The sequence below is a fragment of the Rhinoderma darwinii genome, chromosome 1 (assembly GCF_050947455.1).
Source record: "Rhinoderma darwinii isolate aRhiDar2 chromosome 1, aRhiDar2.hap1, whole genome shotgun sequence".
Lineage (NCBI taxonomy): Eukaryota > Metazoa > Chordata > Amphibia > Anura > Rhinodermatidae > Rhinoderma > Rhinoderma darwinii.
In genome coordinates this window covers 644,345,919-644,367,645 of record NC_134687.1, presented here as the reverse complement: position 1 = coordinate 644,367,645, position 21,727 = coordinate 644,345,919, and the positions used below count along the sequence as shown (strand labels likewise).

Genomic DNA, 21,727 nt, shown 5'->3' with positions numbered 1-21,727 from the left:
CTACTTTATGTTGGCATTGTTTTTTAACATCTTTTTTTTTCTAGGACGTTACAAGGCTTAGAACACTAGCAGCAGTTTCTCACATTTTCAAGAAAATTTCCAAAACCTATTTTTATAGGTATCAGTTCACTTCTGAAGTGGCTTTGAGGGCCTTATATATTAGAAACCCCCATAAGTCACCCAATTTTAAAAACTGCACCCCTCAAAGTTTTCTAAACAGCATTTAGAAAGTTTCTTAACCCTTTAGGAGTTTCACAGGAATTTAAGCAAAGTAGGGGGGAAATTTACGAATTTCTTTTTTGTCAGAAAATCCATTTTAATTTATTTTTTTCCGTAACACAAAATGTTTTACCAGAGAAATGAAACTCAATAATTACTGCCCAGATTCTGCAGTTTTTAGAAATATCCCTCATGTGGCCCTAGCGTGGTAATGGACTGAAGCACCGGCCTCAGAAGCACCTAGAGGATTTTGGGGCCTCCTTTTTATTAGAATATATTTTAGGCACCATGTCAGGTGTTAGGTGAACAAAAAATATAGATTCTGGCTTTTACAATTTATTTATTTTTTACGGCGTTCACCGTGCGGGTTAAATAATGATATATTGTGATAGTTCAGACTTTTACGGACGTGGCGATACCAATTATGTTTATTTATTAAATTTTTTATTATGCTCTAGGGGGAAAATGGAAAAGGGGGATTTTTTGAACTTTTAATTTAAAAATTTTTTTTTTTTACACAAAAAAACAACTTTATTTAACTCATTTTTACATTTTTTATTAGTCCCCCTAGGGGACTTCAACCAGCGATCGTTAGATCGCCTGCACGATATACTGCAATACTAATGTATTGCAGTATATCGTGATTCTGACAGTCTCCTATGAAGCCCTGCCGGAGGCAGAGCTTCATAGGAGTACCAAGATGGCGGATCTGGGGGACTTCGTCAGACCCCCAGGCAGCCGTGTGAACCAACGGCTCCCCCCGATCTCGCTGCGGGGGTGGGCGTTGAGACGTTACAGGGGGTCGCCCTCTCTATTGAACGCGGCATTTAACGGGTTAAACAAGCGGGATCGCGCTAATTGCATTGCAATTCTTTCATGAGTTATTTACAAGTTTCTGACCACTTATAAAATGTGTTCAAAGTGCTGCCCATTGTGTTGGCTTGTCAATGCAACCCTCTTCTCTCACTCTTCACACACTGATCGCAACACCGCAGAAGAAATGCCTCCCGATCTGACCCCCTTAAACTTTTATCTTTGGGGTCATCTGAAGGCAATTGTCTATGCTGTGAAGATACGAGATGTGCAGCAACTGAAACTACGGATACTGGAAGCCTGTGCTAGCATTTCTTCTGCGGTGTTGCTATCAGTGTGTGAAGAGTGGGAGAAGAGGGTTGCATTGACAAGCCAACACAATGGGCAGCACTTTGAACACATTTTATAAGTGGTCAGAAACTTGTAAATAACTCATGAAAGAATAAAGTAACGTTAAAACCAAGCACACCATTGTTTTTCTTGTGAAATTCTCGATAAGTTTGATGTGTCACATGACCCTCTTCCCATTGAAAAAACTAAAGTTGGATACAAAATGGCAGACTTAAAAATGGCCGCCATGGTCAACACCCAGCTTGAAAAGTTTCCCCCCTCCCATATACTAATGTGCCACAAACAGGAAGTTAATATCACCAACCATTCCCATTTTATTTAGGTGTATCCATATAAATGGCCCACCCTGTATATAAAGAGCTAAAGAACCCATTTAGTAACTCTGCCTTCTCTTCATCCCCTGTGACAAACTCCCCAATATCACTATTTAGGGGTCCTACATGTTCAGACCTTGGCTTTTTTTCATTTACATACTGGAAGATTTTTTGGGGATTTGTTTTATGATCCTTGGCCACATGCCTTTTGTTTTGTATTTTTGCTGATTTTATTACTTTTTTTTACAGATTTTATTATGCTCTTTGTAATTTACAAAGGCTACAGCTGTACCCTCAGATTTGTATTTGTGAAACTGTATCTGCAACAGGTTTAGGAAATGTTTCCCCTTCACAGTTGTAGCCGAAGCATGACACCAATATCCCGGTAATTAAAATATCCCATTAACCCTACAGTACCCCACCTGTGCAGCCCGCTCCATTTGTTTTTATATTTGACCTTCCTTCTCCTCAGTTATATTGGCGGGTCTATAGATCACACCAAAAGTAATTTTTTTCAGTGTTTACCTCCCTTTGTAATTCCACCCACGAGGTTTCAACTTCCTCACAATCTTCACCCACTATTGTCTCTTTCACACTCGCCTTCATATCACTTCTCACATATAGACATACACCCCCTTCATATCACTTCTCACATACAGACATACACCGCCTTCATATCACTTCTCACATACAGACATACACCCCCTTCATATCACTTCTCACATACAGACATACACCACCGCCTTTCCTATTCGCCATGTCTTTCCGAAACAGTGTAACACCCTGTAGGTTTACAGCCCAGTCGTGTGAAGAGTCTAGTTATATTTCAGCAACACCAACTATATCTATATTTTCCTCCAGTACCAAGGCCTCCAGCTCCCCCATTTTGCTTGCTAGACTTCTGGCATTTGTGAACACACTTTAACTTACATTTCAAATGGTCACGTTCGGTATCAAATTTGATTATTAACCCCTTCCCGCAAAATCACGTACAGTTACGTCATGGGAGATGGACTGTTCCCGCATCTCCACGTAACTGTACGTCATGGAGATGAAGCTGGCTCAGGAGCTGAGCCAGCGATATCACCGCCGGGTGACAGCTGTATGTTACAGCTGGCACCCTGAGGTATCGGCCAGGACCGGAGCTAGCCTCCGATCCGACCGATTAACCCCTCACATGCTGCGTTATATAGCGATCGCAGCATGTGAGGAGTTTATAGCCACCGGCGCCCCAGCAACGTGATCGCTGGGTTGCCGGTGGCTGCAAAGGCGATCGGAGGGCTAATGCTTACCTCCCGGTCCGCCAGCAACGGAATCCTCCTATGCCCCGTCGTCGGCGGTGCACAGGAGGCTTCCGGTACCATCGGCAAGATGGCGCCGGCTCAGCTTCCGGCTCAGAAGCTGAGCCGGCGTCATCAGCAGTGGGTGTCCGCTGTATGTTACAGCGGACACCCCGATCTATCGCCAGGAACCGGAGCTAGCTCCGATTCCTGGCATTAACCCCTTCGATGCAGCGATCCATTGTGATCGCTGCATCCTAGAGGTTTGTAGCAAATCGGCAGCCTTGCCACGCGATGGCAAGGCTGGCGACTGCTACCATGGCAACAGGAGCCCTAACAATGGACTCCTGTCTGCCATTACGTAAGCTAATTAGGCCCCGCCCAGAGGCGGAGCCTGATCGGCTTGCTGTCAGTGAACGACTGACAGTTCTAATACATTGCACTACATAGGTAGTGCAATGTATTAGAACATCAAACAAACTGTTGGACCTTCAAGTCCCCTAGTGGGACTAAAGAAAAGTGTAAAAAAAAGTATAAAAAAAAGTGTCAAAAAAGTAAAAATAAAAGTTGTAAAAAATACAATAAAAGTTTAAAATAACACAAAACACAATCGCCCTTTTTCCCTTATCAAGTCATTTATTATTGAAAAAAATAATAAAAGCCATACATATTTGGTATCGCTGCGACCGTAACGACCTGAACTATAAAAATATTATGTTATTTATTCCGCACAGTGAACGCCGTAAAAAAAATAACTAAAAAATACTGACATAATTGCTATTTTTTGGTCACTTTGTCTTCCAAAAATTGAAATAAAAAGTGATCAAAAAGTCGCATGTACCTAAAAATGGTACCTATAAAAACTAACTCGTCTCGCTTAAAACAAGCCCTCATACAGCTCCGTCGACGAAAAATTTAAAACCGTTATGGCTCTCACAACTTGGCGACAGAAAAAATCCATTCTCTTTACAAAAGTTATTTTATTGTGCAAAAAGTTGTAAAACATAAAAAGTGCTATAAATTAGGTATCACCGGAATCGGACTGACCCGCAGAATAAAGGTAACATGTAATTTATAACACGTGGCGAACGCTGTATAAAAAGTACTAAAAAAATATGCCAGAATTGCTGTTTTTTGGTCACCTTGCCTCCCAAAAAAAAGGATAACAAGTGATCAAAAAGTCGCGTGTACCCCAAAATGGTACCAATAAAAATTACAGCTCGTCACACAAAAAAAACCAGCCCTCATACCACTACGTCTATGAAAAAATAAAATTAGTCAAGGCACCAATAAGCCAGGAAATAAAAATATGCAGTTGTGCCGGCCCGAGGGGAACGTTTCTTGTTTCAAGTGGCGAATTATCAAGGCCCCTAAAATTAGGGATCCAGGAAGGGGAGGGCCCAAACATAACTGCTGGAAGTGAGGGTGCCCGTATTATACCAGGACAACACTTTCCCAGCAAAATTCCCCAAACTTCAAAGGTGCGGACCAAAAGGGGAATAAGTAAAGACCATTTATTAGTGAGACACCGGCCTGTGCAGAAAGGATTGTGTCACAGCATAACACACATCTATGGATTATTTTATTGTTTTTTTTTACCCCACTATACCACCTGACTATGCCCCTTATATACTCCGCCCGCCTTACATGTGCCCCCACATTATAAACGGAAACACCAGTAAGACTCCAAACAAAACTACTACAAGCAAAATCCACGCTCCAAAAGCCAAATGGCTCTACCTCCCTTCTGAACCCTACAGTGTGCCCAAACAGCAGTTTACTTCCACATATATGGCATCGCCATACCCGGGAGAACCCTTTTAACAATTTTTGGGGTGTGTGTCTCCAGTGGCACAAGCAGGGCGCCACATATTGGCATATCTATTGAAAAAACATTTTCACTCTGCAACATCACGTGCACACCAATTTCTGCCAATCACCTGTGGGGTTAATATGCTCACTACACCCCTAGGTGAATACCTTGTGGGGTGTAGTTTCCAAAATGGGGTCACTTCTGGGGGGGGATCCACTGTTTTGGTCCCACAGGGACTTTGCAAATGCGACATAGCGCCCAGAAACCAATCCAGCAAAATCTGTACTCCAAAAGCCAAATGGCGCTCCTTCCCTACTGTGCCTAAACAGCAGTTTATGACCACATATGTGGTATTGTCATACACAGGTGAAGTTGCTTTACACGTGTTGGGGTGCTCTTTTACATTTATTTGTTGAGAATATGAAACATTTTCAGCTAAAACTACGTCTTATTGAAGAAAAAGGATTTTTTTTATTTTCACTGCCCAATTCTAATAAAATCTATGAAACACCTGTGGGGTCAAAATGCTCACTACACCCCTAGATGGATTCCTCAAGGGGTGTAGTTTCGTGAATCGAGTCACTTTTGGGGAGTTTCCACTGTACTGGTACCTTAGGAGCTTTGCAAAAGTGACATGGTGTCAAGAAACCAATCCAGAAAAATCTGTGCTCCAAAAGCCAAATGGCATACTTCTCTTCTGATCCTTGCCGTGTGCCAAACAGAAGTTTATAACCACAAATGGGGTATTGCCGTACTCCAGAGAAGTTGCTTTACAAATGTTGGGGTTCTTTTATTCCTTTATTTGTTGAGAAAATGAAAAATGTTGAGCTAAAGCTACGTCTTATTGAAGAAAAAGGATTTTTTTTATCTTCACTGCCCAATTCTAACAAAATCTATGAAACCCCTGTGGGTTCAAAATGCTCACTACACCCCTAGATGGATTCCTCAAGGGGTGTAGTTTCCTAAATGGAGTCACTTTTTTGGTGTTTTCACTGTTTTGGTCCCTTAGGGGATTTGCAAATGCGACGTGGTCTCCGCAAACCATTCCTGCTAAATTTGAGCTCCAAAAGCCAAATGGCGCTCTTTCCCTTCTAAGCTCCGCCGTGTGTCCAAAAAGCCGTTTATGACCACATGCGGGGTATTGTTTTACTCGGGAGAAATTGCTTTACAAAAGTAGTGGTGCATTTTCTCCTTTTAGTCCTTGTGGAAATTAGAAAAAATTAGCTAAACCTGCATTTTCTTTGAAAGAATGTAGATTTTCATTTTCACGGCCTACTTCCAATAATTTCTGCAAAAAACCTGCGGGGTCAAAATGCTCACTATACCCCTAGATAATTTCCTCAAGGGGTATAGTTTCCAAAATTGTGTCACTTTTGGGGGATTTCCACTGTTTTGGTGCCGCAAGAGCCTTTTTAGACCCGACATGGAGCCTAAAATATTTTCTAATAAAAAGGAGGCCCCAAAATCCTCTAGGTGCTCCTTTGCTTCTGAGGCCGGTGCTTCAGTCCATTACCGCACTAGGGCCACATGTGGGGTATTTCTAAAATTCTGCAGAATCTGGGCAATAGATATTGAGTTGCGTTTCTCTGGTAAAACTTTCTGTGTTACAAAAAAAATAGATGAAAAATGAATTTCTGCAAAAAAATAAAGAAATGTGAACATTTCACATCTACTTTGCCTTAATTCCTGTGAAACATCTAAAGGGTTAAGAAACTTTCTAAATGCTGTTTTGAATACTTTGAGGGGTGAAGTTTTTAAAATGGTGTGACTTATCGGGGGTTTCTAATATATAAGGCCCTAAAATCCACTTCACATCTGAACTGGCCCCTGTAAAAATAGCCTTTTGAAATTTTCTTGAAAATGTGAGAAATTGCTGCTAAAGTTCTAAGCCTTTTGATGTCATAGAAAAATAAAAGGATGTTCAAAAAACGATGCCAATCTAAAGTAGACATATGGGTGATGTTAATTAGCAACAATTTTGTGTGGTATTACCATCTGTCTTACAAGCTGATACATATAAATTTAGAAAAATGCAAATTTTTGCAATTTTTCGCTAAATTTTTGTGTTTTTCACAATTAAATACTTAATGTATCGAGCAAATTTTGCCAGTAACATAAAGTCCAATCTGTCACGAGAAAACAATCTCAGAATCGCTTGGATAGGTAAAAGCATTCCGGAGTTATTACCACATAAAGTGAAACATGTCAGATTTGAAAAAATTGGCTGTGTCCTGAAGGCCAAAACAGGCTGTGTCTTGAAGGGGTTAAACATTATTTGGGCATTTTTATTTTCAATGTTGTTTTCTAACAAAAGGATCTCCTTATACTTTTGCCTAGTCCTCTCCCCACAATCTATTTCTCCCCCCACCAATATAGTCTGACTCCTCTATAACCTAAGTACCCCTTTATATTCTACATTGACCTCCCTCCTCAGCCCTAGTTTACATACTCCGCCACCCCAGCTAGAAATCTCTCCCCAGTACAGCGGACCCATTTTCATTTACGTGCAAATCATCTGCAGAATACAGTTTCTACCCCAATGAAAAGTCAGCCCAGTGCTCAAAGCCTTCTCCTCTACACCAAGACTTAAGCCATGCATTTAACGCCCTGAGCTCCCGCTGTCCTTCCTGTGATGCGCATGGCACAGGCAGTATTCCTGAGAATACTATCTTGGAGGTCTTTCCCTTCAGCTTGTAGCCTAGTTCTTTCAATTTTTCTTAAGGCTCCTCCACCTTCCATGTATTCTGTCATTGGTACCCACATGGACCACGACAGCTGGATCATCACCAGCCCCTCCCAGTAACTTATCCACCCACTCCACCACATGCAGAACCCTGGCACCAGGGAGACAGCAAACCATTCGGTTGAGGCGGTCTTGGCGACAAATTATAATATCCGTCTTCCTGACGATAGAATCCCCTACAACTACTAATTGTCTTGCCCTACCTGCATTAACATCCCTACTAGCTGGGCAGTTCTCCCGGCTGTATCAGTATCCACTAGGGCTGCCATTCTGAGACCGACACCCTCGCATCATCACCAAACTTGACAATTTTGCTAGGAATAACAGAAACTGGATTGGCCTTCCTCTTCTTTGACCGCTTTCTACTGCCCCTAACTACATTTACCCAGCTACTTGCCTGGTCCTGCTGACCCATGTCTTCAACCCTCCAGGTTTACCCCAGTAACTGCTTGCTCAGTGAGCAGCATGCTCCGTTTAAGATCGTCTATCGCCCTCAGTGTTGCAGTGTGTTACACTGTGAAGCAATCCTTTCTGCACAGGCCAGTGTCGCACTGATAAATGCTGTCCTTTCTTATCCCCCTTTTGGTCCACACTCTCCACCTTTGCAGTTTGGTGAATTGTTCTGGGAAAGTGTTGTCCTGGTATAATACGGGCACCCTCACATCCAGCAGATATGTTTGGGCCCTCCCCTTCCTGGTTCCTGAATATTAGAACCTTGATAATCACCTCTTGAAACAGAAGAAATGTTCCCCTTGGGCCTGCACAGCTAAACATTTGTTCAACCCTGACTTACGTAAGCCCTAACTTATTTATTTTTTCATAGACGTAGTGTTATGAGGACTGTTAAATGGTACCATTTGTTTTTAGGCAAACTGATCAAAAAAAAAATCGCGATCCTGTATAAATTATATGATAACATTATTCTGCGGGTCAGTACAATTATGGCGATAACAAATTGATATAGTTTTTATATGTTTTACAGAATATATATATATTTTTTTATAAAATCATGTTTCTGGGTCGTCAAATACTAACAGCCATAACTTTTTTGCTTTTCCGTCGACGGAGCTGAGAGGGCTTATTTTTTGCAGGACGAGCTCTAATCTTTATTAGTACCATTTTTGGGTACATGTGACTTTTTGATCACTTTTTATTCTATTCTATTTTTTCTGTGAGGCAAGGTGATCACCGTGCGTTATAAATGGCATGTTAACTCTAGTCTGCGGGTCAGTACGATTCCCGCGATAGAAAATTTATATAGTTTTATACAACTTTACGCACAATAAAATACGTTTTCTGTAAAAAGCATGTATTTTTGGTTTCGCAATGTTCTGAGAACCATAACTTTTTAATTTTTCCATTGGAGGAGCTGTATGAGGGCTGTATTTTACAGGACGAGCCATAGTTTTTATTGGTATCATTTTTGGAGACATGTGACTTTTTGATCAGTTTTTATTAACTTTTGTTTTTAGTCCCACTAGGGGACTTGAAGACCTCTTTTTTTAAAAAGCTATTCTAATACATTGCAGTACCTATGTCGTGAAATTCATTAAAATTGTCAGTTTTACACAGGCAGCAAGCCTATTAGGCTATGCCTCTGCCATGGCATTATAGGCTTCCGTACATTATTGTAGGCCTTTAGTTGCCATAGCAACCATCTGCCGATCGGCTACAAACCACTTAAATACCACGGTTGCTATTGACCACAGCATCTAGCTCTGGTCCCTGCCGTTACAGCAGGGTGTTGGCTGTAATATACAGCTGACACCCACGTCTGATAGCGCAGGTCAGCTTCTGAGCCAGCGCCACCAGCTTGCCAAAACTGTACGACAAAATGTGGCAACACCTTGCTGCTCATAGAGTTAAACAGTTGTTAACTCCTTCTTGACATGTTATATCTACAAATATGGTATAATGAATATGTAATATTCTAATGTCATATATAAAATGGTTTTCAGATGTTGCGGTCAAGGTGAACATGAAACATGATTTTTACAGATGAAACGTTTGTTTAACATGAATCACCTGTGAAAACTGCAACCGCATAGAAAACAAAAAAAACAAAAAAATTGCAGTAAAAATGCTTGCATTTTTGAATGTTTTTTTTTTTTTTGTGCGGTTTCGACCGAAATGTCTGTATATACACTAATACTACATAGATATATAAAAAGGTCTTGTTTTTGTGTGATTCGTTTTTTTAGGGGTAGCATTTAACACTGATACAATAACTTTATTGTATTGTTGGTATTCCCGTATTAAAAACTAAGTATGTGCATGTTCTCTACTGTTTACTGCAGTGATTCCCAACCAGGGTGCCGTGACACTCCTAAAATCCACTGCCACAAGAAGTCGAATTCCCGACTCTCTAGGAGCAGAATCCCCAGCCAGAGGGAGCCCCTGACAAGACTGTCCATATATAGACAAGGACGTCAGGGATTCCTCCTAGAGTGGAATCCCTGGCCACAGCGTGGCCGATGCTCTGGCTGGTGATTCCATTCCTCGAGGGACCTCTAATGGCGCTGTCTACATGGCGGGGGGGGGGGTAACGCTATCTTCAAGGAGGGCGTGGCACTATCGACATGGGCACTATATACATGGGATACTGTGGCACTACCTACATGGGCAATGTGTGTGTCAATATCTACATAGGCACTGTGTGTGGTACTATTTGTGGACTGCAACAAACGGGGCGTTATACTATGGGGAATTATAATGTATGGGGCAGCTATGGTGGCATTATACTGTATGGGGCAGCTATAGTGGTATTATACTGTATGGGGGAAGTTATAGGGACATTATACTGTATTGGGAAGCTATGTGGGCATTATACTGTAATGGGGCAGCTAGTTTAACATTTTTATTTGCGCCAGTGACTTTATAGTCGTGTCAAACGAGGTCATAAAATTCACAGGCAAAAATAACCTCTTCCCGACATCTGCTGTATATGTATGAGGAAAGTTGGAAGAGAATGTATAGAGTGGTTCACGGGCTGAGCCCGCTACAAAAGCTGCATGTGTTGGTTGTATGTTACAGCCCATACTTGCACTTTTTGCAGCACCCCCAAGAATACCTATCTATACGTGTGGTGCCCGTACTCTGCTTTTTTCGTAGCCCGCACTTCACGGCAACAAACGGAATCGGAGAGGGGGGAGCACTTTGCCACCTCCCGCGCGATTGTGGGGTGCCAATGGTTGTCATAGCAGCCAAGGGAGACTTAAAAATAAATAAAAGGAAAACACAGTTAAACCCTTAAAGAGAACATGTCACCTGCAGCTGACAGTAAGAATGCAGGCCCCTTACAGATTCTGACGCTTTTTATTTTTTTATTCTAGCCCAACCGTTTTGGTGCTCGATAAGCAAATGAGGCCTTTAACTTGACAGTCAAAGGCCTCATTTACATATCGGACAATAGAACTAACAGCCCCGATAGCTCAGGAACGATGGGGGCTGCAGGAAAAAATAAAAAGCATCAGAATCTGTGAGGTGCCAGCAATCTAACTGAGATGTCAACTGCAATTTATTGGGTAGGTGAAAGGTTCTCTTTAACGCACTATGATGTGCCCATACGTCATGGTGCAGGAGGAGAATTATGGAGCGGGCTCACGCGCTGAGCCCACTCCATACGCTGCGGGTGTCAGCTGTGTATTACAGCTGAAACCCGGGACTAATGGCCAGGAACAACGATCGCTGAAAACTTTATGTAACTGTTTTAAACACTTTTATAATTAAAATTATAGCACTGGAATTTGAAGGAAGCCAGGAATAAGGGGAGGTATATGGTTAAAAAAAATACTTACAGGTCCTCCTTAACAAACCTCCCAATTCACTTTTTAAATTCATTATTACTGACCTGTGGTAACACCTCCTGGAATTTCCTCCTCCACTTCACTCTTACACGGTTGATCGTCCCTCACCCGCTCTTCTGCTTCATCCTCCGCTTTAATATTAGTCAGATCTTCCCCCTGATTTCACATATGTAACAATTCAGTACAGTACAGCCGAGAGTGCGAAGAATCTAACAGATCAACATAAGAAACCACCAAAATCTATGACCGCAGGACCAAAAAGCTCCACACCCCCTATATAGATCTGGTATAGGGCTCAGCTTCATCTACCTGATGATTCTCTGGGACATTGTGATTTTCCTCTGGACAGTCCTGGGAATACAGAGGACTGGGACATCTCTCTGGTGGATTTCTCCTATTGGATCCATCTGTAGGAAACACACAGTGGCGGAATAGAGTTTACAAGTGATGATGAGATGATGGGAGTTGTATCTAGGTGACCCTCAAACCAGGTTCGTCTTTACAGCTAATGAATGTCTCCCGCTCCTTACACTGCTGATCAGCCATTAAATCTGTCTCCTCTTCTGCTTCATCTTTTACCTCAACCTTAATATCAACCAGATTTTCACCCTAAATTGAAACGAAAAAAAAACCAACTAATTAAAATGAATTTGGGTTCAATGACTTTATGGTCATATTTTGATGAGACTTTAGCACTATCTACCTGATGATTCTCTGGAACATTGTGATTTTCCTCTGGACAGTCCTGGGAATACAGAGGACTGGAACATCTCTCTGGTGATTTTCTCCTACTGGATCCATCTGTAGGAAACACACAATGACTGAATACATGACTATTGTATATCTGTCTATATATATCAGACACGTCTATGTGTACTGATCAGAGCCGAAATGACAAGGTTGAGGTCCTCACTACCTGTGTCGAGGTCCTTGCACCTTGTAAGCCGCAGGCCTAAAGTAGACGGTGTCCTACCAGAGCGAATAGTGGGGTGCCAACTGCTCCCTGCTCTGCCATAGTATTCAACTGTATCTGCATTCTGTGGACGCAGATACACTTGAAAGTAGCGGGACAACAGGGCGCCTCTATTTTAAGAGTTCCCTGCCAACCCCAAAAAAAGGATTAGGGCATCACGTGCTTATTAGCATCTTAAAGGCTGTGTACTCCTTTATAAGCAATATTTGTTGGTTTTAGGGGATTATAAACGTGTTTTTAAATTGACTTTTAGTAAAAACTTTTTTTTTTTTTAGTTTTCACGATACAGCTGTTATGTCTCCTCTATACACAGAAGCTGGATCATTCACGATCAGCCAAATCGTGAAGTGACCTGAGGACTCGGCTGAGAGCGGGTCCTGTGTCTCAAGACACATCACAATAATTACCATCACATCTAAAAGGTGATGAACATTGATACACAGGACCCGCTCTCAGCCGAGTCGTCAGGTCACTTCACGATTTGGCTGATCGTGAATGATCCAGCTTCTGTGTATAGAGAAGACATAACAGCTGTATCGTAAAAACTAAAATAAATAAATAAAAGTTTGTAATCACCTAAAACATATTTTTAATAAAGAATAAAATAAAAAAATTGCCTATAATAAGGTGTACATAGTCTTTAACCCCTTAACGCCCTGTGACGTACTATTACGTCACGGGCAGTGGAATGTTAATGCTATGACGTAATAGTACGTCAGTTCGCGTTAACAGGGTACTGTGTCTGCAGACAGAGTCTTAAAGCTATCACTGCTTCAAGGCCAGGACCGGAGCTAGCCTCCAATCCGGCCGATTAACCCCTTAGGTGCAGCACTCAAAAGCGAGCGCTGTATCTATGGTGTGTATAAGCAGATCAGAACCCCGCAATGAAATTCTGAGGATTGCTCCGGCAGACAAGAGGCCTAACAATGGCCTCCTGTCTGCATAGAACGAGTGCCTGCTTTGTCCCGCCCAGAGGCGGGGCCTAAAAGGCGTCTGGCCTCAGTAACAAGATGGCGAAGGCTCAGAAGCTGAGCATGCACCATCAGCCGCTGGTGTCAGCTGTATGTAACGACAAGGAACAGAGATAGCTCAGATCCCTGCGATTAACCCCATAGATGCCGCAATCAAAAGTGATCGCGGCATCTTAGTGATTTGTAGCGATCGGCATCGACACAATGTAATTGCGACGATGCCGATCGTTGCTATGGTAACCGGAGGCCTAATAATGGCCTCCTGGTCTGCCACGTACAATAGCCTATTAGGCCCCACCCACAGATGGGACCTAATAGGCTTGCTGTCAGTTAATGACAGACAGCTCTAACGTATTACACTACAAGGGTAGTGAAATGCATTAGAGTAAAGATCAGAGGTGCAGGCCCTCAAGTCCCTTAGCGGTACAAAAAAAAAAAAAAAAAAGTTTATAAAAAGTTGAATATAAGTGTAAAAACAAAAGTTTCAAGTTAATAAAAACAAACACTGACTTTTTCCCTGTAATAAGCCTTTTATTATAGGAAAAAATCTAATTGTTTAAAAAAGTACACAAATTTGATATCACCGCGTCCGTAACGACCCCAACTATAAAACTGTAATGTTATTTTCCCCACACGGTGAACACCGCAAAAAAAGAATAAAAAACAATTCCATAATCGCTATTTTTTGATCATCAAGTCCCATGTACCCCAAAATAGTACCAATAAAAACTAGCAATAAACAAGCCCTTACACAGCTTTTTTGACAGAAAAATAAAAAAGTTCTGGCTCTCAGAATATGGCGACACAAAATGTGCAGTGTCCAAAAGCTAATAAGATCGGGCTGCATTTATCAGTGCGACACTGACCGCATATCTCTGAAATATTATTTATTTACCGCATTATGATACCCCCTTATTATAACCTGATGTTCTCCGCACAGATTTCATTTGCTCCCACATTATGAACTGAAATACCAACAAAACAACTACAAAGCGAAATCCGCACTTCAAGAGCCAAATGGCGCTCCCTCCCTTCTGAGCCCTACAGCGTGCACAATCAGCAGTTTATGTCCACATACATGGCATCGCCATACCCGGGAGAACCAGCTTACGAGGTGTGTGTCTTCGGTGGCACAAAATATTGTGCACTAAAATGGCATATCGGTGGAAAATTGCAATTTTCACTTTGCACTATCCGCTGCACATTAGTTATTTTCAGAAAAACACCTGTGGGGCAAAAATGCTCACTACACCCCTTAAAATGCCTCAAGGGGCGTAGATTCCAAAATGGGGGTCACTACTTGGGATTTGTTTTACTATTTGACCTCAGAGCCCTGCAATTGTGGACCAATGCTCTGAAAAACACCTCAAATGCGCATGTTGCTCTTCACTTCTGAGCTCTGTCATATGTCCAGGAAAATGTTAAATGCCTTTTGGGGTGTAGTATCCAAAATGGGGTCACTTCTTGGGGGCTTCCACTGTACTCTGGTACCTTAGGGTTTTGCAAATGCGACATGGTGCTCAAAAACCAATCCAGCAAAATATGCATGCCAAATAGCGCTCCTGCCTGTTTGGCCAAAAAGCAGTTTATGACCACATATGAGGTATGTCCGTACTCTGGAGAAATTGCTTTACAAATGTTGGTGTGCTTTTTCTCCTTTTATCTCTGAGGAAATAAAAATATTCACGTTTTTATTGGGAAAAAATGTTGATATTCATATTTATGGCCTAATTCCAATAAAGTAAGGGGTCACTTTTGGGGGTTTCCTACTATCTGGGTCCCGCAGGCACTTTGCAAACGTGACATGTCACCCGAAAACCATTCCAGCTAAATGTGAGCTCCAAATGGTGATCTTTCCCTTTTGACCCATGCCGTGTGTTCAAACAGCAGTTTATGACCACTTATGGGGTATTGCAATAATCGGGAGAAATTGGTTTTCAAATGTTGGGGTGCTTTTTCTCCTTCATGCCTTGTAAAAATTTCATTTTTACGGCCTAATTCCACTCAAGTCCGCAACAAAACTGTGGGGTCAAAATCCTCACTATAATCCTCGATAAATTTCTTGAAGGGTGTAGTTTCCCAAATGGGGTCACTTTTTGGGGGTTTCCACTGATTTGGTCCCTCAGGGGCTTTGCTAATGCGACATGGCACCCAAAAATCATTGCAGGAAACCTTGAGCTCAAAAAGCCAAATTGTGCTCCTTCCTTTCTAAGCCCTACCGTGTGTCCAAACAGCAGTTTATCACCACATATGGGGTATTGCCGTAATCAGGAGAAATTGCTTTTCAAATGTTCGGGAGTTTTTTCTCCTTTATGCCTTGTAAAAATTTTACATTTCTACATTTTATTGGAAAAAATATGGATTTTAATTTTCACGGCTTCATTCCACAAATTCAGTAAAAAAATTGTGGGGTCAAAATGTTCACTATACCCCATGATAAATTGCCTTGGGGGTGTAGTTGGTCAAATTATGTCTTTTTGGGGATGTTTTCACTTTTTTGGTATCACAAGACCTCTTCAAACCTGACATGGTTCCTAAAATATATTCAAATAAAAAGGAGGCCTCAAAATCCCCTAGGCGCTCCTTTGCTTCTGAGGTCTTTGTTTCAGTGAATTAGCAAACTAGTGCCACATGTGGGATATTTCTAAAAACTGGAGAATGCGGGCAATGAATATTGAACTGTGTTTCTCTGGTAAAACCTTCTGTGTTAGGGCCGATTCACACGAACGTGAATTGCGTCCGTGCAGGCCGCGTGGTTTTCACGCGGCTCGCATGGACCAATAGAAGTATATGGGGCAGTACAGACAGTCCGTGCTTTTTGCACAGCGTTTGTCCGCTGCGTAAAAAGCGCGACATGTTCAATATCTCGGGGTTTTTCGCGCATCACGCACCCATTGAGGTCAATGGGTGCGTGAAAACCACGCATGCTGCACGGAAGCACTTCCGTGCGAACTGGCTGTTTCGCGCAACAGCTGTCAAAAGGATGAATGTAAACAGAAAAGCACCACGTGCTTTTCTGTTTACAAACATCCAAATGGCGTGTCATAATGATGGCGGCTGCGCGAAAATCACGCAGCCGCGCATCATATGCTGCTGCCACACGGAGCTGTCAAGTGGCTTTCACGCAGGCAAAACGCAGCGGTTTTTGCGTGCGCAAAAACGTCACGTTCGTCCGAATCAGGCCTTACAGAAAAAAAAAAAAAAAGGATTAAAAATGAATATCTCCAAAAAAAAAATTACATTTGTAAACTTCATCCCCACTTTGCTGTAATTCTTTTGAAACGCCTAAAGGGTTAATAAACTTTCTAAATGCAATTTTGAATACTTTGAGGGGTTTAGTTTTTAAAATGGGGCGATTTATAGCGTCCATGGCCGCGGGGCCGTCGGGTTTGTTCACGTCCTGACGCCCGCAGCCATGGATCTGGCTTCTGCTCCGGTCCGTTGTGTCCCGTAGGGTGCGCACACACGCTCGTGCTCACTCTTAAAGGGCCAGCGCGCACACATCAAGAGAATCATCATCAAAACACATGATTTCCTGGACTATAAGAAGGCCCCAGCCCGTCTGATCCTTGCCTGAGCGTTGTTAGTATATCCCAAGTCTGTCTTGCAAATGGTCCCTTAGCGTTTCCCGTTCCAGTTGTTACCCGTGCCCTGTTTCCTGTGCTGTGTTCTTGTTCCTGTGCCTACTAGTTGGAGTCGTTTCTACTGCACCTGTGTCATCCGCCACGTCCTGTCATCTGCCACATCCAGAGGGATTCGCCATGTCTAGCGCAACCTGCAGCACCTGCTGTCATCCGCCACCTCTGGTGTTACCTGCTGCACCCACCTCCATACAAGCCAGAGCTGCGGCCACTGTCTGGACTATCCAAGTACCCTTGTGCAGGACTTTGTATTGCTGGGGTTCCCTGTTTGGACAGCTGCCTCCCTGCTATGGCAGTGCGGCCTAGTGGGTCCACATACCCACAGATCATGACAGGATTTGCATTGTATGGGCACCTCAAAACCACTTCACAACTGAACTCGTCCCTGTAAAGATAGCCTTTTGAAATTATGAAACTGTGAGAAATTTCTGCTAAAGTTCTAAGCCTTGTAACGTCCTAGAAAAATAAAAGGATGTTCAAAAAATGATGCCAATCTAAAGTAGACATATGGGAAATGTTAATTAGCATTTATTTTGTGTGGTATAACTGCCTGTCTTACAAGGAGATACATTTAAGTTTAGAAAAATGCAAATTTATGCAGTTTATCGCAAAATGTTGGTGTTTTTCACAATAAAATACTGAATATATCGACAAAATTTTACCACTAACTTAAAGTATAATGTGTCACGAGAAACTATCTCAGAATCACTTGGATAGGTATAAGCATTCTAGAGTTATTACCACATAAAGTGACACGTCAGATTTGATAAATGGGGCTGCGTCCCGAACGTGCCAACTAGTCCATGTCCTTAAAACCTCTTCCCTCCTCAGCCCTTTTTCAGATTTTCACTTTTGTTTTTTCCTCCCCACCCTCCAAAAGCTAGATTTTTTTAATCTTCCGTCTATATAGCCATACGAGGGCTGTTTTTTTCCAAGACAAGTTGTAGTTTTTCATGGCACCATTATTCTACCGCTTAATGTACTGGGAAGCTGTAAAAAATAAAAATATTTGTGGGGTGAAATTGGCAAAAAACAGCGATTATGCCCTTTTTTTGGGGGTTTTGTTTTTATAGGATCCATCAGCCAGTAAAAACGACATATTCACCTTGTTCTACAGGTTGATACGATTACGGCGATACCATATTTATATGGTTTGTTTTATGTTTTACCACTTTTAAAAAAGATAAAACCATTTGCTAAATTAAAAAAATCTTTTGTGTCGCCATATTCTGAGAGCCATAACTTTTTATTTTTCCATCAATTTAGCGTTGTGAGGGGTTACATTTTGTGGGGCAAGTTGCAGTTTTCACTGATACCATATTGGGGCATATGCGACTTTTTGATCACATTTTATTTAATTTTTTTGGAGCGCTAAGGTGACAAAAAAAAAAAAAAGGTGTATAAAAGAAACTCCTTTCTGGGGCACTCCTGTGCTGGTACTCAGATAAATTTACAGTCGGCTTTCAAAGAATATGAATTTATTTACACAAGCGTATAAAAGCAAATACTAATGTAACGCGCTTTAACCTCGTACTGAGGTCTTCGTCAGGCATAAAGCATCACTTAAAATCTCATCCTAATAAATACCCTGGCTTCATTGCTTAACGCCCAGTTCAAGTGTACAGATACAGATAGTGAACACAAACTACCCCACAATAAAATAATTTTATTAAAAGAAACAAAATTAATATTTCCTTTTTATTATCAAGACATAAATATAAAATAAAACAGTTCAATACAAATTAAATTTTAAAACCCTCCCACAATGAACTTTTAACCCTTACACTTGAATTGGGCGTTGAGCAATGAAGCCGGAGTATTTATTAGGATGAGATTTTAAGTGATGTTATATACGGTGCCTGACGTAGACCGAAGTACGAGGTTGAAGCGCGTTGCATTATTATTTGCTTTTATACGCTTGTGCGAATAAATTCCTATTCTTTGAAAGAGGACTGCAAATTTATCTGAGCACCAGCACAGGAGCGCCCCAGAAAGGAGTTTCTTTTATACACCTTGTCATTGATTACCTGACTACGGGAGGACCCCCAGCATTGGAGCTACACGCCCAGAGTCCACTCCCGAGGCCTGCACACTATACCGACATCGGGCAAAGATTAAACACGACACGTTCTAAAGTTGAGTTGTGCCGATGATCCTGCACAACTCCACCAGGTGAGTCTACCTAGATTCACTGCACATAAACTACCGTTCAAAAGTTTAGGGTCACTTAGAAATTTCCTTATTTTTGAAAGAAAAGCACCATTTTTTTTCAATGAAGATAACATTAAATTAATCAGAAATACACTCTATACATTGTTAATGTGCTAAATGACTATTCTAGCCGCAAACTTTTAAACGTTTGGTTTTTAATGCAATATCTACATAGGTGTATAGAGGCCCATTTCCAGCAACCATCACTCCAGTGTTCTAATGGTACTGTAATGATAGGGGTAGGGAAACGGACAAGTGAGCCCTAATCTACCCGCCACTCTGTCCCTGCCTACTTGCAACGACCCGCCCTAGGCGGCGGGGTACAACTGGGCGGCAGTCCCTACGCTCAGATAGTACACGAGACAAACAGACAAGGGTACACAAAGCTAAGGGAAATGGGGCAGTTGCCCACGGCAACACCGTGAGCAACAAGAGAGGTAAACGAGCCGAGTCAAACCAGGAGTGTACGAGGTACCAAACGCAGAGCAGGAGAGTAGTCAGTAAGCCGGGGTCAATATGGAGCAGGATCAAATAGTCACAAGCTGTAGCTGGGCCAGGAAACCACACGAGAAGAATCACAAGCAAGGAGGAACAGGAAAGGCAGGTATAAATAGACAGAGGGCGGGAGCTAGCTGAGTCTGGCCAGGCTGCGATAGGCTCTCCCACTCCTAAGCCTGCCAGCCTGAGTGGTGGAAGCTGGAGTCAGTCTCAGAGACATAGACTCAGGTGAAGAATGATTACCTATGGAAGTTAACCCCGAAGCTGTGCCTGGCAGATCCTTTACAGGTACATTGTGTTTGCTAACTGTGTTAGAAGGCTAATGGATGATTAGAAAACACTTGAAAACCCTTGTGCAATTATGTTAGCACCGCTGTAAACAGTTTTGCTGTTTAGAGGAGCTATAAAACGGACCTTCCTTTGAGCTAGTTGAGAATCTGGAGCATTACATTTGTGGGTTTGATTAAACTCTCGAAATGGCTAGAAAAATAGAGCTTTCATGTGAAACTCGACAGTCTATTCTTCTTCTTAGAAATGAAGGCTATTCCATGCGAGAAATTGCCAAGAAACTGAAGATTTCCTACAACGGTGTGTACTACTCCCTTAAGAGGACAGCACAAACAGGCTCTAACCAGGAGTAGAAAGAGAAGTGGGTGGCCCCGCTGCACAACTGAGCAAAAAGACAAGTACATAGAGTCCCTAGTTTGAGAAATAGACGCCTCGCACGTCCTCAACTGGCAACTTCATTAAATAGTACCCGCAAAACGCCAGTGTCAACGTCTACAGTGAAGAGGCGACTCCGGGATGCTGGCCTTCAGGGCAGAGTGGCAAAGAAAAAGCCATATCTGAGACTGGCTAATAAAAGGAAAAGATTAATATGGGCAAAAGCACACAGACATTGGACAGATGAAGATTGGAAAAAAGTGTTATGGACAGACGAATCGAAGTTTGAGGTGTTTGGATCACACAGAAGAACATTTGTGAGACGCAGAATAACTGAAAAGATGCTGGAAGAGTGCCTGACGCCATCTGTCAAGCATGGTGGAGGTAATGTGATGGTCTGGGGTTGCTTTGGTGCGGAGATTTGTACAAGGTAAAAGGGATTTTGAACAAAGAAGGCTATCACTCCATTTTGCAACGTCATGCCATATCCTGTGGATAGCGCTTGATTGGAGCCAATTTCATCCTACAACAGGACAATGACCCAAAGCACACCTCCAAATTATGCAAGAACTATTTAGGGAAGAAGCAGGCAGCTGGTATTCTATCTGCAAAGGAATGGCCAGCGCCGTCACCAGATCTCAACCCCATAGAGCGGTCGTGGGAGCAGCTTGACCGTATGGTACGCAAGAAGTGCCCATCAAGCCAATCCAACTTGTGGGAGGGGCTTCTGGAGGCATGGGGTGAAATTTCTCCGGATTACCTCAGCAAATTAACAGCTAGAATGCCAAAGGTCTGCAATGCTGTAATTGCTGCAAATGGAGCATTCCAAGACGAAAGCAAAGTTTTAAGGAGAAAATTATTATTTAAAATAAAAATCATTATTTCTAACCTGGTCAATGTCTTGACTATATTTTCTAGTCATTTTGCAACTCATTTGATAAATATAAGTGTAAGTTTTCATGGAAAACACAAAATTGTCTGGGTGACCCCAAACTTTTGAACGGTAGTGTACACCGTGTTCCAAATTATTATGCACATTGGATTTAAGGGTCATAAACATTTAATTATTAGTTTTTCAATTAAACTCATGGATGGTATTGTGTCTTAGGGCTCTTTGGATCATTGTAATCAATCTCAGACACCTGTGATAATTCATTTGCCAGGTGTGCCCAATCAAAGGAAAACTACTTAAAGAGACTCTGTCACCACATTATAAGTGCCCTATCTCCTATATAAGTAAAGAGGCTCTGTCACCACATTATAAGTGCCCTATCTCCTATATAAGGAGATGGGCGCTGTAATGTAGGTGACAGTAATGCTTTTTATTTTAAAAAACGATCTTTTTTCACAAAGTTAGGAGCGATTTAAGTTTATGCTAATGAGCTTTCTTAATGCCCAAGTGGGCATGTTTTTACTTTCGACCAAGTGGGC

The 21,727-nt window shown here is 42.0% G+C and overlaps 1 protein-coding gene across 1 annotated transcript in view; it reads right to left on the bottom strand.

Annotated features, from left to right (window-relative positions):
- LOC142668212 (uncharacterized) overlaps nt 1-21,727 on the bottom strand; it is a 51,602-nt gene that overhangs the window by 26,748 nt on the left and 3,127 nt on the right. The window contains exons 2-5 of the mRNA XM_075847083.1: nt 12,043-12,140; nt 11,870-11,948; nt 11,649-11,746; nt 11,384-11,495 (exon numbers count right to left, since the gene is read on the bottom strand). Of these exons, the coding sequence (XP_075703198.1) occupies nt 11,384-11,495; nt 11,649-11,746; nt 11,870-11,948; nt 12,043-12,140 (387 nt within the window). The remainder of the gene's footprint in view (nt 1-11,383; nt 11,496-11,648; nt 11,747-11,869; nt 11,949-12,042; nt 12,141-21,727) is intronic.